The sequence below is a fragment of the Diachasmimorpha longicaudata genome, chromosome 1 (genome assembly GCF_034640455.1).
Source record: "Diachasmimorpha longicaudata isolate KC_UGA_2023 chromosome 1, iyDiaLong2, whole genome shotgun sequence".
Lineage (NCBI taxonomy): Eukaryota > Metazoa > Arthropoda > Insecta > Hymenoptera > Braconidae > Diachasmimorpha > Diachasmimorpha longicaudata.
This window is the reverse complement of record NC_087225.1, coordinates 8153022-8172790: the sequence shown is the minus strand read 5'-3', so window position 1 is coordinate 8172790 and position 19769 is coordinate 8153022. Positions and strand designations below refer to the sequence as shown.

General features: G+C 37.4%; 1 protein-coding gene across 3 annotated transcripts in view; it reads right to left on the bottom strand.

Moving 5' to 3' along the window:
* The window catches only part of LOC135169410 (tachykinin-like peptides receptor 99D), a 77083-nt gene continuing 57314 nt past the window's right edge, over positions 1-19769 (bottom strand). For 2 of the 3 annotated variants that reach the window (XM_064134390.1, XM_064134379.1), the window contains 4 exons: positions 11615-11833; positions 9182-9332; positions 3315-3511; positions 1652-2414 (listed from right to left, as the gene is read on the bottom strand). In XM_064134390.1, coding sequence (XP_063990460.1) covers positions 2108-2414; positions 3315-3511; positions 9182-9332; positions 11615-11833 — 874 coding nt within the window. In that variant the 3' untranslated portion in view covers positions 1652-2107. The other variant, XM_064134401.1, reaches the window with a different exon arrangement.

Here is a 19769-nt window from a genome sequence, read left to right as displayed (position 1 = left end):
TGAAATAAAAAATTAGGTACTTCTTTTATTAACATGCATCATCCAGGATACAATGATAGCAGAGATTACGTCACATGTTATGGAGAATTTATGGACCTATGGTTCTTTGGTATTTTCCTTATCTTGAAAACCTCATTTTGATAAATTTACTTCCAATTATCTCTAGTTCATATTTAGGCTATTTTTTGTCGCTGTGTTGATTTTATTATGACGCAGTTACGTCCAATCGCAGTCCTCAGCCCGACGATCCACATAGAGCTGTTAATAGTTAACTCACAGTTTTTTTTTAATAATCTCAATTATCTCGATCATTCGTAAAATTGTTTAAATACACGCTTGTACATATATTTTACATATTTTAGTCGTACTGTATCAGCACTAATGACTAAAATTTTCATTGTATTAAATTTAAAAGCGTTTGGTTTTCCCAGAGTTTTAGTAATCATCATCGTTTTAATTTCACCCTATCTGTGTTTATTTTCATTAGATTTAGAGTTTCCCTTAGTCCAAAAATAGGTAAGGTGATGATTTTATGATGTTGGCCTAGTGCCATTGATTGCATGAGCTAAAAAAAGTGACTGAATTCTCTTATTTTTTCATTATATTTACGATGAAAATGTGACAGTACGTAGAAAGAGGATTGGAAAAATCTTATCAAGTTCGATGGAGAATATTCTTTGGTATTATCTATTTGGCACGACTTTTAATATCGTTCCAAATATATTTTACAACCTTTATTTTATTCAAGCAATACAAAGTGTGGAATTACATTAAATTCCACATTAACAATTAAAATATTTTCAATTGAATCCAACCAAAATCAACGGTGTATTATATTTCATAGAAAAACGAGATCAGTAATACCAATGTACATTTTAAAATGGCATTTCCATAAACAAAAATCATTGGAGCCATTGGAATCAGTCACAACTTTTAATTATAATCTTACAGCCAGTAATGACAATCCTTCCCCTCCAACAGTAGTAATAACAATTTGACATTCAACACGTGCATCAATCAGGAACACAAATATTCCCACAATGTACATGAAAAGAGGAGAATTAATCAAGCACCATAATTATTTGTTGATTTCGCGAACCGCCGCACGTTAATATATTAAATCCCTAGGCGTCATGTGAAATATTACCCTAACATCGATTGCTCTCACAATTCGGATACATATTCACACATATTAGACATTACATATATACCCCTGTATGATTTTCCTCAATTACATTAATAATCTCCTCAAATTACCATAGAAAATGACTTTGATTGAATCCGAGATTATTGGTCCATTAAAAAAAGGAAAATTTCTTCTACTCACGAGAACCAAAATGAGAAAAAATAAGTTCGTTCATTGTCCCAATGTGTGAATGGGCTTCACGCCTTGTTTTATCGTTGTGAGACATTTTTTTAAATTCAAGATTAATTTTATATCCATGTGTGTACTCGTTGCTGCTGCTGATGTTGTTGCTGCTGCGTTTCGTCTTCATGTCAGGATACATGCCCCCTGGACTGTGGATCCCTCCATCTTCGACCTCGGCCACGATGATGAGCTGGGAAACGACTGTTATTGTTTCCTAGTTGCATTCCATGTGATGATTGCAGGTGCAGCGGTATCCGCACCGTGCCTGGTGAAAATAGAAATTTTGGAGAGAAAATTACCTTTAATTCAGCACAGAATTTGTTTATTGGAGCTTTAAAACCACTATTCGGGGCTCTTCGGGGTCCGGCAGTGAAGGTTCGCATATTGAAAAATATTAATGGATTCCAATGAGAAGTGCCAGGGGAATAAAATGAAAATGCATTCTGTGGAAATACTGGCAAATTATCAGAAATTCCATGTTTGAGAGGAAGAGATATTGACTTCCTTCTTGTTGTTCAATTATGGCTAATTAAAACAAATTCGAGTGTTGAATTAATCGAATTTTCATTCATTGGTTAAAAACTATTTCTATCCACCCAAGACTTTTATTGATTAATATCGATATTACATGTCTACAACTACTTTTACAAGCACATAAACTTGAAGATGGAAAAATAAAAATAATTAAAATGCATGAGTTAATAACTACAGAACGATAGATATACAGAGAAAAATGCATCAAATATGAACAGGTGATCTGAATTCACTGAGATCAATGTCACATCTATTATCTACAATCGTGGTAACGCCACCACGCTCGTGCAGGAATGAATCCAGGCGAAGCGTGGCTGACGCAATGGTGCATAGACTCTGATCCGAGGACGAGCACGTGGACGTACCGTTTCTTGCTATTCTCATGTGACCGTCTGGACTTCCGGTGCAGCTGTAGCGTGATGTTACCGCCTCTGAACGTGATAAGCCCGGCTCTGGGGTGACATTCACGAATGGACAGCAGGAAAAGAATTGGGCAAAACCACGACGAAATCTGGAAAAAAAGGGGTTTTCATCGGACAATACATTGGTATTTGTGGGTAAGTTATTTTCCTCTAATTCCTTCTCCGTCAGAAATTAAAGTAAAAAAACTATTTCCTTTTTCCTCATTATGGCCGAAATTCTCTCGAGTTTCCTCTCAAAACTTCCTCAAATATAACGAAGTTATATAATCATGTATACTGAGAAAGACCTCTGAGTTTGTAAATTTGAAAAGTTGGAGATTTCTCGGCTTCTACGGGGCTCCCCAAGTTTCTGCAATCCATTGAGTTTATATGTATATCCACGCACACTAGGCATAAATCCTCAAATTTAACTGTACAAGTTGTTCAAACCTTGTAACTCGATTTGTTTTATCGCTTACGATAATCCACTGAGTAATGTAACTTTTTGAGAGTGGTTCGTTCAGATCATATATTCAACAAACAAAAAACGATAAAGATTACTAAATCTGCAGATAGCTTTGTCGATTTTTCATTAGATGATTCAGTCATTTCTGGTGTAGATGGAATAATGAGAATATGGGGGATTGGCTATTGTTATTTAGATTAATTATTCCCATGAGGCGATGGTTCATCCCTATCTTTGGACGATTGATCATTTCTTAATAGCAAAGGCTCCTACAATTGGATTATTTTATTTACTGGATGAGATACATTCAGCAGGGATTAATTTCCCATGTGATTTTCATTATGAAACATTGTGCGGCACTGGACATTGTAAAGTATAGTTCCAAGAATTTTTATTTCATTTCTGACTGGACCTCGCAACACGTTATGGCATTTAATTCATCACTGAGATCGCCAAAGTTGGCCAGATGACATTAGTTTTAATTCAATAAGAATTGAAAAAATTTTTCATAAGCAATTTAATTGAAAAATTCTTTCAGAAATACCTTGAATTCATCCAGCAGTAGATTATTGGATTGTACATGCTATTGGACATGGCGAGCCAGTAAATAGCGAGGAAAACCTCCTGTATATACGGCTCATTCGTGATCTCAGGTAGATACGAAGTTACGATAAAGTAAACGTGAAATGGTAGCCAACAAACTGCGAATATCACCACCACCACAATCATCATCTTGACTACCTGAAAAAGAAAAAGTTTTTTATTACCAGCGAATCCGTAATTATAATGACCCCATAATTTTTACCTTCATGAAGAATTTCTTTTATCGAATTGAGGAAATTGCTATTAGCTCGAGGAAAGACGAGCTACTTCTACTTCAGAAGTTTTCAAGATATTTCAGAAATAAATTTCATCTAATAAAAAGTATGTCATTTATATTGCAGAAACCTCTGCACCGAGATGAGTTGTCTCTTTTCAATTCGGGATTGAATTTTTTTGTCTTTCTACTGACATCACCCACTACCATCAATCCCTTCAAGTTTTCCTGAGCAACTTGTCGTTGATCTGATACGTCAAATGTCAACGTCGTTTGCATGCAGTGACGGTTTCGTCGATTATCATTGTCCTTCCCCCATAAAATTCTACATCGACATATTTTGTCTCAATGGTTCGTATAAAAACGTTAAAAAAAGGGGGTGAAGAGAGGGAGAAAGAGAGCAAAGACATTATCACGACTCCTGGATGCCTTCCAACTTTTTATTCCATTGATCACGTGAACCGGACGTTACGTGAAATAAACGACCGGAGCGTTATAACGGGATTTTCCCCGGAGCAAGGACGACTCGGGGGCGGCCTGGGACTGTAGAGCTAGTCTCTCAACCTCTCTAAGTCTCACCGGAAAAACAAAACGGGCTTTATACGTGCACCACACTAACATCAATTCGTCATCCTTTAAAACTATGGACAAGAAAGTCCCCGCGATCATTTTTTTTTTCCTTTATTTTGTCTGGCCTGTAGACATTTATTTATGATAGGGCGACAATTTCGTGGGCCTCTTTTTTCTATTCAGAAAACATTTTAATTAACGATGCACCACCTGCGCATCTAGAAACGTTTTTTAGGAGAAGTTTTTGTCCCTTTTCCAAGGACAATTTACTGGAGATTGAGAGAAATTCGATTCACGGAATGTAAACGAGAAATCGTTATTGGATCGGTTTTTTAGGGGCCGGAAGAGAGGGGAAGAGGGGGGTGACAGGCGGTACGAGCCGTAGTATCGGTGTTGCAGCAATTGAAGGCAGTGAATTATGTTTTAATTGAGGATTTTATTCTCAGTAATATGGCGACGGAATGTCCGAACTTTTGTGATTTTTTATTTCAATCAATTTCGTAAATTACGTAGACGGAAGAAGCAAGGCTCAGGATAACGGTTTTGATATTTCCTTGATGATGATTTTTTAATTAAAACCTCTCTCATGCTTTCAGTTTTATTGAAAAAATTCGAATAAGTTGATTTCAACGAATTTAATAGAACAGAGATGGTTAATTAGGGAATGGGAAGTTGAATTATTTTATGCCAAGTTTTCTCATTATTCTGGAAACTTCAAGGGCTTGTGAATCCCCAGGATCAATTTGAATGGCGTTTCACAGAAAAAGTGGCTGAAAAGTTGAAGCTGAAAAACTCTGTGGCATAATTATCTTGAAGGATAATAATTTTGTGATTTCACAGAAAACATCGTATTATATTGTATCCTCTTTACAGTGGAGAGACTCAAAAATATAATATCAGGGGATAATGTCATCATTTTCTACAGACAGTTACTTCCACTGACGGAGAACATTTTGCTACTGTACTGGCCCTATACAGATACGACATTTCCCCTCTATGAAAGCATCAATTGACGAAACTATTGAGGCTGAAGAAATGGAACATCACCTGAAAGACCTCAAAATTGCAGTATAGCATCGAAGATCGTGCGATAAGTGTATCTCGAGGTGTCACGAAAAGCTCCATGAGTAGACGTTTGTCGTTGAAGTGAAGAATAATGGCAAGTGGGTGAGATGAGTGGAAAAGTGAGTGAGACAAAATGCACAAAAGTGGGTCGGTCCTCCACAGGTGATTATTCTTATTTTTATCTCGGTGATATTTGCAAGCGAGTGAAACAATTGTAATACCTTCTTTACCAACGATATTGTACACCCAGGGGACTTCTGGATGTACATAAAACAAGCCCATTGTTATTAGACTGGTAGGGACTGAGGGGAAAGGGGTGAAATGCGAACGAGACCGGAGAGCATAATAAAGTTAAGGGGAAAAAAATTTTTGTGAGTTTGTGGAGCATTAAATTCGATTGAATTTTATGGGCAAACGTGTACTCAACTAACACGTGACTTTATCAGGTGGAGCTTCAACTCATCCCAACTCTGAATGTGTGTACACAAGCGGATGTGCCTTATTCTCGTAAATCTTGCACGCGAATTTCACTTTACTGGGGTTACTTAACGCTCTAGTGTTATCTCGTAAAAATCTTTCTGGGAATGAATAAAAAATGAATGTATTCGACGCTATATATTATGCCGTTGAGGAGCTGATGGGTGTATTTATTATGTTCAGTGTACTTTGAGAACGAGTGGGTTCAGAGAGAAAAGAAGAGATTTCTTGGTAAATTTTACCAGTTCTTTCAATCTCCGAGATAATCTGCTATACTTCAAGAATAATCTCATAATAAATTTCGGACTCATCTTCTTCTACTACTCCACAGCCAGATGAATGCAAAAAATTTGCTAAATCTTGGGTGATACTTTGATTTTTTTTTCATGGAAATGGAGCGAAAAATTCTGGATTACAAAAAGAGTTCAACCAATTATCACAATTATATGTAAGCAATTCTTAAGAGGATTGGGGGGAATTCAATTTCAGGGATGGAAAAGGAGAAATAAAACGTGGGAGGCCAGGAAGCTTGGGTGACGCTCGGAATTTCGTGATAATTGTGAAAGTAGAGGTAAAAGAGCGCAGAGAGTGGATGAAAGGAGAAAAATTTGTACTGAAAGGGACAAAAATGAAGGTGCTGCTTGGCGGAGACAGAAATTCCGTGATGAACGTTATTTGGAGGCAATTCTGTCAGGGCATCAAGTTATGAAAGGAAACAGTGGAAAAGGTGCATGTTCAATCAGACGTGTTTCATCACTGCAGTACTACAAGTGAAATTAATTGTGATAAAATATCAACGAATGTGGCAAATGATTAAGGAACATAAAAATCAGTTCCACATATTTTGCTCCTCGCAACAATAAATACAGGTGAATAGATCGCTGTCCAGTGGGGTAAAAGCGAAAAGCATAGCACAGCCAAGAGGGGAAGGGGTGTCCAGCATTCGTAATACGTTGTTATCAGTGATTTGCATATAACCCGCTGGCGGGTTATAAACAATGCCTTCACCCCTCGGCTGCACATACTACATGATCGCCATGCATAATAACAAATTCTGGGGCTAAGCTACAATGTACAATGTATATGTATGTATATAGAACTTGGATACTCAGGTCACCCTCTTTGACTCTTCCTAACTTTCCCTCCAATTCCACCCTAATACAGCCCCTCCCCCCTCCTCGATTCACATTCAATGCTAATGTTTCCGACGAAACGCCCAGGAAAATGCCGAGAAAACTTTAACTATCAGAGTTTTGTCGTAATTCGGCGACAGCTGGAGCTCCCAGGAAATTCTTACTATTTTACTTGCTCCAAAGAAATAATCAGCGAGATTCTTTATTGATGCATCATTAAATTCAAATCAAGAGATGGGGATATAATTTCAGAGGCATTTGGGCTTTCAATATCCTCTATTTAAAAATAGATGGAATATTTTTTGTCGAGAATCTACTACCCTAAGCGTTTCCTGGTCTTATTCTTCCTCTTTATAAATATAAAATGGATCATTACTCCAAATGGATTGACATCCGAGTGATGTGACTTTTAGATACACTTAATTTCACAAAAATTACAATTAAAATTCCCACAGTAAAAAATTATAAAAGTCTTTCTTACGTTTTTTCTCAAATTTAAAAATAATTTAATCAGAATAGTAAGTGCTTTTTAATGAATAAATGAATACACAATGATGATAAATAATATCCATAAATTACTAGCCTATCATGTGCACGTTTTCGGAGTGAAGAGGAAAGAAGCCACGAAGAATTATGAATTTTTCCACCACGTTATTCATAATTCATAAACAGATGCTGTAATTACCCTAATAATCAACTCTCCGTGTAAACTCGTAGAGCTCTTTACAAAATCCCCTAAATTCTCCCAAAACTTTCGCCCTAAAATTCAGGACCTCCCTGACGAGAGTTAATAACGCAAGTGTGACGTATGCTCAAAGTTTAAGAGGCACGACAGAATTTCGTCTCGGAATTTACACGAGTGAATCCGGGCATAGTGAGAGGACTCGCGGCTTTTGGATTATAAAGTGTAACGTTGTTGATGCTTGGTTGAATAGCCCCTGGGTGAGGTGGCTTGAGTTTTGGAGATTTCAAGGGATCCAATGCTAGTGGCCTACTGGGTATCTACTAATTACAAGTTATGTCATGGCTCAACGCTGCAAACTCTGTTACAAGGCGATTCTATCCACCCTCCTCCATCTTCTCACTATACCCGCTTTTCTCGGTCCCCACCGACCTTCTTGTGGCATTACTATACATGCATTTATATTTACAACATACCACTGACATCTTCACTGTTTTGTCCTTTCACGGTTAATTGAAGTTACTTCTATTTCATTTGCGATTCCTCTCTGGATCACAGAAATGCAAAAAAAATGACGATTTATTTTTTTTTTTTTATTCTGGTCACAATTTAAGAGCTTTTAACTCAATTGACTGGTCAATCATTGCTGTGTCCTAATGTTTGCAGGAATGTTCGTTCACATAATTAAAAGAGAAGAAAATTGAGAAAAAGACATTTCGTGTTTGATATTGTAAGACGTGGACGTGACCTAATTATGAGAAAGCATAACTTTCTATCATAAGAGAGTATCTTTGATAATAGATTGTATCCTCTCCATGAATAGGTATTGTTGCAACAAACACTAAACTGAATACTTTTATTGGTCTTTGCAACGCCCTCCCCCTACAGAAAATTATTTATGACCTCTTATATTCTCACATCGCGGCTACTGGCCTTTATTGGTTAGCACGTTGAATTATTCATGTGCCTTATCAAGTTTTTTTTTTTAATTCACGGTATAGTGTTGGCAGGGGTTAACGACTAATTTTCACTGTATAATTAATCCTTGTCAGGACAACATCGAAATGTAAATTGGTGTTCGCGGTAGTTTGAGAGAAGAATCTGTGGAATCTCGTCAAGAGGTGTAATGTTTAAATCAATAGAAAAGCTGCTAAATGCCTCTGAAGGGCCAATTTCAATCGGGTTATAAGTAATGAATACACGTCGAACCCTATTCAGCATATATTGGAATCATATGACATATAAAACGGCCAAAAAGGATATATGCCATGTGTAATATTTTTTTTTGTAATATATGCACATACAATGTTCACATATACTATACTCTCTCGTGCGGGGAACGAACAAGTGAATTCACTGAAAGCTGTCACAAAATATTTGTCGCGCTTCAGAAAATTTTCCATTATGTAATTCACTCACAGAGCTTTCTATGATAGAATAAATTGAACGTCAAAATTTTCAATCAATATTCAATTAATTTCAATAAAACCAATTCATTAACTGTCACTCTTGGCAAATCAACTCGTATTGAAAATCCTAATGAATTTAAATTATTATACTGGAGTAACGAGATTTATTTTCAGTGCATGTCCTTGAGGAGTAACATGGGTAGTTAAATTTTATTACGTAAATGCAATTAATACTGGACGATGTGTGATGTAACTCACCCTCCGTTTGCTCCTGATGTTGTCTAATTGCCTCTGGGTCGCCTCACCGATGCTCTGCGAGCCCCACAATTCAAGGCCTACTCGGGCGTATGTAAATGTCATTGAGCCAATTGGTAAGAAATACGTCAGGATCATGAATACCACGTTGTACCTACAAATGATAAATAACATTAGATGAAAATCTTGAACCCAATGTCGAAACGTGCATGAAAGTGTGGGGGTTTAAAGTAGATATATCAGAAGGTAAATCTTCAGAATTGCATTCTCTCATATAAACCATGATAACTGCTATTTTTAAACGATAATAATAATAATGGTGATTGAAAAACCGTCGATTTTCTCAACATAGTACGTCATCAACATTTGCATTATAACTCTGTTGCTGTGGAATGATAAGAATTAATTAACGTTTGCCTCCCCTCTCCGTATTATTAATTGTGTGATGAATTAATGATTTACGGATCATGCCCAAGTCATTAATCTCCTGATCTGACATAAATGAGTCTCCGGACAACAACAATCATATCATTATGATTGAGCTTATATCCAATTAAAATAAAAGCTGATGAATGATCAGATGAATAATCATTGATTGATGGCCCTTTTCATTACCATCGGCAGACATCAATGGAGTATTAACTGAGTTAATTAGCTCATTAGCCAGCCTCCAATCCCTTCATTGGTACTATCAACATCCGCTTACCTAGGGGTGTAACAACAAATTAGCTGGAGTGAAAAATGAGGACGGATGTGGTCGGGGAGAATGTGAGACTAGAGAAGCCGCTGAGCTACCGGTACTCAGCCATATGAAATTAATTACTCGCAGACGGTTATAAATTCTGGTTAATTGAGCCCGTGGGTATCGCCATTCGCATTACATAATTTCACTCGGTATTACTGCAAAATGCTGATTTAATTCATTATGATTAAAAGAATTATCTTTCTCCGCTGTGGATAATTATTTTTCGCTGATGAAAATTAGAAGATCAAATTGGTAGAATGCTATCGCACGTTCTTGCATTATCCTCTCATTCTCATCCTCAGCAGATGTTATCTCTGTGCAGGGACTCGACTGTTGTGCTTTGGTTTACCCAACACTGCAATTGAAAATTCCAACGTCAGACACTGGATTGGCCCCTTGAGAGTGAAAAAGATAGCAAAAGGGGCAATTGAGAGATATATATTGGCTGAGTGATTGGCTTTCAATTTCCCTCTTTGCCATCAAGAGAAATGAAGTCCACAGACCTCAGGCATCCAAACTAATGCAGTATATCTACATTCAGTGGAATGGGTCGAAGGACGATCAGACCGCTAATGGCATACGCGCTGTGTAACGGTTCTTGTGAGCAACTTCCTCTAACTTTAGCTGATTCGAATCAAGTGGGTACTGGTGGACAAGGAGACGGGGGACGAGGGGGAGAATTGGATCAACGTGTACGATAGATAACCTCAAGGACTCACTAGTGCCTTGGCCAAACCGCGCACCACATGGTGGCTATCCGCATGAATGTACACCCGTTTTATTTGGCGAATTCCTTCAACATCGTTATAATCACTTTTTAGGGACAATAATAATAGCAGACAATTTCCGTTCTTTTTTTCTCTTTTCTTTTTCTGTATGTTACAGCTTATTGAGGTGGTTCTCAAACTTCACGTATTGTCTTTCAGCTGATGATATATGATGAAAGGGATACTTCAGTGGAGATTCCTTTTTCTATTTGTCCCAAGTACAGCGGATTCCCATCCGGTTTTTTAGGGTGAGTGGGGAAAAGGTATTCGTGGCGTTGGCTCCATTCATCGCAACGAGGTTGAGAGCCGACCACTCTAGGGACGCGTACTCTTTACCTTTAGCCTCTTTTTTTCGCCAATTTCTTCATTTCCAATTCTTTTTAAGATTGATTATTTGCGAAACAGTCGGTGGGACAAATAGACAATTTTTTCATTCTTTTTATTCATGATATACATGGGGTGAGAATTAAACATTTCAATGTTGTTAAATGCGTCCAGTTTTTCACAATTTATCACCAACTTTCTGCCGACCATCATTCATCTCTCTAGAAGGGGGCGATGAAGGTTAATATGTTTTGAAATAAAATATATCCTGAAAACCTGTCAGATTTTTTTTGAAAAATTTTCGGAAAACAGTGGCCTTTTGTTATCCCTTGAAGGTCAACCGAAACGAACCGGTAATTTAGCAAAACACTATTTTACTAATACTGTGTAAATGCAACCAAAGTTCATTGCAGTATTCATCCCTTCGCTCGTAACCGTTGATAAATATGTACATATTTGCCTTTCCCTGCATTCCAAACTTTCACACAAACATGTATACAAGCTCCAAAATTGAAATAGCAGAAAAAAAATGGAAATTTCATCCACACGGGAAAATGGAATGAGCGCCAGTGTAACAAGGATAATAAAAAATGTACTCACACGTATTCATCGTAGCTGAGTCCATCATCAGTTCTGTTGGGCCATTCACCATAGCAGATAACCCTCACTTCACCGTTGGAAAATTTTTGTGTATAAGTTGTATAGTATATGAGCATGGGGAGCGAAAGAATACCGCCAATGATCCAAATTGCTATGGCGACGAAGAGTGTCAGACGGCGTCCCATTCGTGGCCTCAGTGGATTCATTATTGCCATATATCTGTAATAAAAATCTCATTCAGTAATGAACTTTGATAATTATATCGTATCGTTTAATTGTGACAAGTCACATGTTCGCGCTGATGAAGAAAATTTGGTTTCACAAGAAAATTTTATTTCATCCAATTTGATTATTAATTTTCCATTGAATGCGATTTTCCAATGATTATCATTTGTATCTTTCTGAGGTGTCATGGAGTTGAAGAAGTAGAGGTCGTATAGAATTATAGAGAGAACAGTACAGTAAAAATTGCTGGAGAATAAAAACCTAAAAATTACGTTTTGACACGTCAGCCGCGAGTTAAGTGCAATTCAATAAAATCAATAAAAAATGTGACCTGCGATCGCACCAATCGCTAGATAAATCTGACGACTCGTTTTGTCAAATATAACAACCCATTTGAAGGCTCATCATTGTGGGGGACAACAAGTCGTTACGTAATTTTACCGGATAGAGAAATTTTATGGAACGGAACGTGGAAATAACTGATACGCTTCATAAAAATTATTGAACGTTCAAGAATTACTGCGTTTGGAGGTAGTGAGTCGGAAATTTTCAGTAATAAATATTTTATTTCTTCAGGAAAAATTACGTGATGAATTTGTACTTTTTTCAGTGATGAACTGCGCAATTCACTCGACGATTCTGATTTTTTCATTTCTGCAAATGCAGAACAACGATATTAATTATGTTAGTTGGAAATCCGTTCTCCCTCACCCTCATACGCTGAGAAAAAATTAAGTTATCGAGAATTACCTATACTTGTAAAATAATTTAAGGCACTACTCGCCAAGATATTGTATGTAAAGTGGTACGATAATCCTGTGCTTCTCTCGTATTTACCTTTACTTTTTACGCGCGTTTCTCTTTATGACTAACGCAGATATATGATTCTCATAAAATTCTCGGCGCATTACCTCTCATTTCTGTAACAAAAGCTTAAAAGCGCGCCTGACCTCGACAACGGTATTTTTCCCACGTTCCTGTTCCCCGTTCGTTCTTTTTTATATTCCTTGTTATATAACGCGGTTAGATGAAAGGAGATGAAAATTGAGCAGTAAGCGTTTTTCCTTCGAAGACGTGTTGAATACCGATTCCCCTAATTTTACAGGACTCGAGTGCTTAGAGGAATCAGCGAATCATGATTTTTTTTATACACGAGAATCAAGTCGAATGTTGTTCTAACGAAATTTGCATAGCTCTGGCATAAAAATTGCTTGCTTTTGATTAACCACTTTTTTGGTCAAATTTTCTTTGAAAAATGAGATTTGAGAGCCTAATTTTTATGATAAAGCTAATCCTCGTCCCTCGTTTCATCCCCTAAAGGTCTAATTTCTCCTTAAAATTTCCTTTCGTGTGGTCTCCTTGAACGAACAGATTGAAAAATTCTGCATAAATGCGATTTTTTCGGTTCAGCTATAATTATTCAAACAGAGCTCGCCTTGGGAAGGATTTAAATAGTCCTGTGGGAGGAATAAATGTACTGTTTTCAATGCACATATGCCCCATGAATTTTTCAACGAATTGGATAAACCCATTGATTGACATTGGGGCATTGTGCTGCACTTGATTAAACTCACATTCCGTGAATTAATACGCACTTCATCGGTTGGTTTACGAGGGGTTGTCCGAGGAATGAAAATTATTTGGAAAATAACCAATTGGCACATTCCTAATTGATTAACAAAAATTACTATCCGCAACACGAGGGCCATTTTCCACTCGTTCCAATTATCTATAGTATTTTACATTTTGTGACTGATATATCCCACAATCCAAACGAAAAAAAATCAATTCATCGGCAGTCGTTTTTTCATTTCCAATGAATAGAAAATATCTGTCATGAAATAATTCTATAGTCGAAATTGCAATAACACCACTTGCTGCAAAATAAAAGAGTCACTTTGAAAAGCTTCCAATCAAAGTGAGATTTTGAGTGCAGTAGCAATGAAACGGCCTTTCGAACCATTTTTTTGCTCCATCAGTTCTATTTCAATTTTAAAGCGAAGAGGGTTAGAGTTTATCGAACACTTTTCATCGGTATAGCTATTGAATTCCCACCGAATGAACAGATCGAGGGTCACGATTTGTACTGATGACGAGAGACCTTTTCATTTCAAGTTACATCTCTACTTGAGAATTGTGTATATCCATTCATCTCATAGGCGTTGTGTATACTTTGGGAGCCCTCGATTTTCCACAATTCACCCGCGTTCTACTGTAAAAAAGGGCAGAAGGGTGGCGATGTGATTCGCTCCGGATCTTTTTCTTTATTCCGGCAGGGAAAGGGATAATCCGTAAATCTAACCCAAAATTTATTTCGCAGTATCCGCAGGATTCCCGAGTTAATTAAGGCTATTTGTCTTATTAAAGTATTTGCCGTTATTCGACAAAATTAATGGTGTGATCGAGGGAATAATGAATTTTGAATTTAACAGTTGCACAGGGAGAACCAAAGGGTAGGCGACGACAGAAAGAAACTACTTTTATTAATCACTTGGAATTGGAAAAAAAAGGCACGCAATTCCAGTCAATGACACTATAATGCACTACAAAGCCAGAAGTTTTTGTAAAAGTGATTCTCCATTTGTATTTTAAAAAATGTAATCACACAAGAAGAAAAATCGCATTCATGTTGAGAAAATGAGCGAGCAAGTTAATTCAAGTGACTTTTACCTCAATTTATTTCAGAGCTGAAGAAAAAAATTATCAAGGGAATTAAGTAACAAAATTAATTGCCTTTTACGAACCAGTATTAAATTACTTGGCGACAGTTTTTTCCCCCAGTAAAAGACATTTCGTTTGTGGAAATTTTCACGCTACGGCTTTACTGATTTAGAGGTAAGAAGGTACCTCTGAAAAACTCAGTTTCTCCCAATGTGAGAATAACGACCACTACTAAAATAAAAATTTCAAAAACAGATAATTCATTTGGTACGTTATAAGTTTTTTAGTAGAAGATATTTAGCCTCTCGAAATTTTCAAGTTCCGAGTTTCAGCAGATAAGTAAAGAGGTACTTTCCCGGAATTTTTTAGTACAAGAATAACCAAGAGTAATAAAATAAGAACGTAAAAACTAATAATCCATGTCAGTGCCCATTGCTAATTTGTAAGGCAGAATATCTATCCTCGTTGGCAAAAAATACAATTACCCACTTGTTTTCCGTTCAAAAAAAAAGTTTTTTGAAGTGTTTGAGCGCTTTAAAATTTCACATGTTCGTAAAGTAGAGACGTACTCGGCTCGACCCTCGGGATTATTCATTTCTCTTTTTTTTTCGCCAAAAGAAAGTCACAGGAATACTCGTAAAACATCCACGAACGTCAGCTTTAATGTTTCAGCCAGTAAGTGCCTGGGCACTCTGATGCCCTCCACCAAAGCTGCACGGAGGATGGAGAAAGAGCGCCAAGAGACGGACAAAAACCTCCCAAGGAAATGCGTTCTGTCACGATTCTCTCTGACGAAATTGTTCCACTATTTCACGCATACGTAAATTCAATGACAATTGACATAAATATTTGAGTTGGTCTAGTATTCATAGGGTGTGCAAACCCCTGGGAGTGTCTACACCGGTCTCGAGTAATGTGAAATGACTCGAGAAAATTCCGATTTTTTTTCTCACCCACTCGACTCGGAGAATTTATGGCGGCACATCATTCATGAGAAACGCTCTTCTCACCCGATCTTTTTTTTTTTATCTCGAAAATAAATTCACCATTTTAACATCGGGAAAATGCAAATTGCTATCTTTATGAATAAATCTATCAGCGATTGTTGAAGTCGTTAATGCAGAGTGTTCTTTTCTTGCTCGTGACTGCATTTCCATGATGAAACTTGCTAATCTCATGGTTTTATTGGATTTCATTTCAATCAAGAGATTCAGACTAAAATGAAATCGTCAGTCATGGATATACAAATATTGAACTTATGGGCAAGTTCAAGATGACGACAAATGTAAAAATATTAGGCCAAATGCATTTGCTGATTTTTAGAATCTTTGTAGAAAAAAATATTACACCGTAAAGTTGAAACCATCGGAGCGTTTGCTGCGATAAGGAGCCTCCAGGGACGACTAGAAAAGAGTTTATCTTAAAAACACGAATGACCCTAACACTGAGAATCCCTCCATCTGGTGAACGCTTGTTATTTTCACTGGTGAACGTAGAATCCAATCCCTTTCGTCATATCTACATTTTTACGGTTGAGAGCGAAGGAATCTCATCAGCTCGTAAAATGCATCGAGAGAGTTTACGTATAACATCAGTCTCAAGTTGTTATATAGTTTTCGTATGCAGTCATCTCCTTAAAGTTTAAATTTATTGATTCAATTGAGATGAACAAACCATTTCATTTACTCTCTCCATTCTCTCTCACCTGCTGGAAGAGAACAAAAAAAAAATCTAGAGCACCGAGCATTGAATCAATTTATTCCAATTTCCCCAGAGTGATTCATGTACCACTTCCCATTTACCAATTAATGCGAAATATTTTTTCTTCTCCTTTCTCCCTGGAGATGCAGGTGAAAAAAAGTACAGAAAATCTGTAATACGTGCATCAGAGGCCTCGCAGAAGCGAAGAGGTTGCCCTCGATTTACGGTCTTGCGGTTCGAGGTTGCGAGGGTGAGTTAGAAAAACGTGATTTGTGTGACGCCTGAAAGCATCTCCACGGAACACTCTCTCACCACCACTTCCTTTCCCCCTTCGCTATCTTCACTGTGACACATACAAGTGTGTACAATGGCAGTTATACGTGGAATTTATACAATATGCAACCTAATATTTACTGATAACCCTATTTTTCACTTCACTCTCTATCGCCAACACATTTTCAAAACGGAAGACATTATTTTCATTTTATGGCAAATTTTTCATTGTCTGAAAAAGACATTGTGTTGAGAAGGCAGTGATTTTTCTCCGAGTATGAATGGACAGGCACAATCTTCCCTCAATTTTTATATTTCTTTTTTTTCCCCTAAACTGCATTCGACAAAATTGTCATGGAGCATTGTAATGGAATGCGGGGGTGTATGAAGCCAAGTAATGACTGGAACTGCTGGTATTCACGTTTATCCGAATGTAATCCAGCACATCAGCGACCGAGCGAATGGAGGTTCATCATTAAAATGATACGATATATTAAAACTGACATAGTATGGATCAAGTGACGTTGTACGAATTAGTGGTATTAATGTAGAGAATGACAAAATACGATATTTTTATGCAAAGAGATTATAATGTCCCTCTGAATGTTCCCGTACGTTTTATCCTCATGAAAGGGATCAACTCAGCAGAAATATTTCACGTATTTTTCCATGTCTTCGCGTTATCATCAGGGAGAAGTCAAAAGCTTTTATTTCCAGACTTGAAATTTAACTCGGTATGTTTTTATTCGAAATACATGTAAATATCCAGAGTCGTGGACGAATGCACAATCCTCATGGAACTAATGAGCCTACAACGCATTATACGCCTGTCTGATGTATTATGCATGAAGTACGAAACAATTTGTGAAAACACATGAGCCAACAATGGAAATTCTTTCAATGGTACGTGCACTGTCTCCTGTATGAAACTGTCACGACCTCTCGTATATCTCTCGATTTTCCGGTTTAACTTTGCGCTCATCCATTCGTTCATTAAAGTTATAAATTCCAGGGGATAATGAAATAACAAAATAGAATTAACATATTGTTTTCAATATTTTGAACGAATAATGTCGACAAAAGAATGTCATATACGATGTGTACGATGGCTTTATTTAGTTATTCCTTTCTCCTCACTCGAAATTGAAAAACTGACAGTAATGGGAATCGAGAGGTATGAGGAAATTTCCAGGTGGAAATTGTCCATGTCTTTACTTTATGACTGCCATTTATACATGAGAAGACTGACATTTTGAATAATGCCTAGCTTGGCTCTGTGTATCTCTGCCTGAGAATTTTATTGCTGCAGGTTATAAAGCTGGACCGGTGTCTCCTACAATGCAGCAGTTACATGCCATATAAAAAGATAAAAACTGATGGATTCGACAATGATATTTCATGTATCAACGTCTCACTCCTATTTCCGGAGAAAGCCTTTCAATCCTCACCTGATATTAGTACAATCAGACTACTCAAAGCTGTGCATAGAAAACTTCAACTCCACAAATTCAAGTAGAATTCACCTATTTCAATTTGAAACAAAGTTCTTATCGTTACAAAACTTTGCACTCAAGACCAACAATCTGTCAGAGTTTCGGACTGACCTGATTCAAACATCATCTCAGTCAACTCATTCAAAAACTTGGGTTTCTGTTGTTTCAGATGTGAGGTCACATGTTTTGAGTGCCCTTCACTTTCAGATATGGCACGAGTAGTGATATCTGCTATTTTACTGGATAATTGATTTTCAAATCCCTCAACTTTATGGGTATTGCTATTACGAACATCAGATTGTAAAACCACCTGAAATTTCGCGGCTTTAGGGTCAAATGAGTCCTCACAAATTCACCAATTCATGCATAGCGCCCTTGATTTAACCATGAATGGAAAAGCTGATCGCTTTCATATTGAGTCCAATGGTGGTTGGAGGATCAGCGATGGATTTATCGCATGTTCATTCTCCGGCATTTGGCTGGCAAATGGCCCGTTGAAAGTTTTCAAAATCTCATATTTCATCCAACTAAAATCAAGCCCACCTGTCACCCTTTATTTTTCATTTTCAAATGCCTCCAACCTGCTCAGCGTCTTATGGCAGATGATTTACGAGCACGTGAAAATCAATGGAATCACCAGGCCAATAGTTTCAGCTTGTCGCGTTTATTATTATGATTTACAACAAACTGAATCGTAACAGAACTGCAGTTACAATTGTTCCGCTTGCTTCATGACAGCCCTCCTAGAGATGATGTACGATTTATGCTGAATTTTCAGTGATGCAGCTCAACCCACCATGAAATTCTATCCAACATCTGGGAGATGTCACGCTGAGTGCATCTCAAGTGGAGTTCTCTCAAGTCACGATAGAAAACAATTCTCATTTTATTCTGATGAAAAATACGAGCTGGTGCTTTAGACGTACATGACACCGAAATTCACAACATCTGGGGCTCCAAAAAATCCATATCTCATCCTTGCATTTTCCCCTCCATTTACATTCACATTATTTTATGCATGTGGTGTAGATACGATCACCTGATCCCGGACAATGTCCGTTAATGATACTTCCGAGCTGACATAAATTTACGATAATGATACACAGTGCATTATCATTTTTTGAATGTTGGAAAATAGGCAACAGGTCGACACTCAACAGGTTCACTCCGGTTCGTGCACCTGAAAATTTTTTTTTCTCCATTGTCTCATGTTGTCTTGGCGACAAAGAGGTGCATGAATATCTCTATTGATATTTGACATTCAAATCAACTTTCATTTTATTCAATGATTTTTAGCGTATGATAAACTTGTCCAAAAGATGAGGAAGATTCAGATGTTCATCTTTGCTGTGTGGTGGCAATCACTCTTACCCATTTGAATATTGAATTTGCAATCTACCCCAACTTCTTCCGCGTAATATTTCTCAATTTTTATATGAGAACTTCTTCTTGAACTCAATCAGAGTCTCCGTAGTACTCTTCGAGGAGTCAATAGTTGCACCAGTTGCTGCATTTCTCCTATCTTGTGTACTCTGATCATTCCACAAAATTGAATTTGTTCACTGGTTCGATGTGGGGCTTCTTCGCGAATGAACATACACTTCCGAATAGACGACCGGTACCAGATCAATCCTCGTGATCCAGTTAGATAGAATGGAGGGATGAAAAAGAGATGGACGAGGTAGGAGTAGATGGGTCCATCGTAATCCAGACCACCTTCACGTCTCTGATGATGAAGTCGATTTTTTTATTCGACCTTGCAGCTGTATCTACACGTGCTATCTATCGTGGAAGACAGGGTG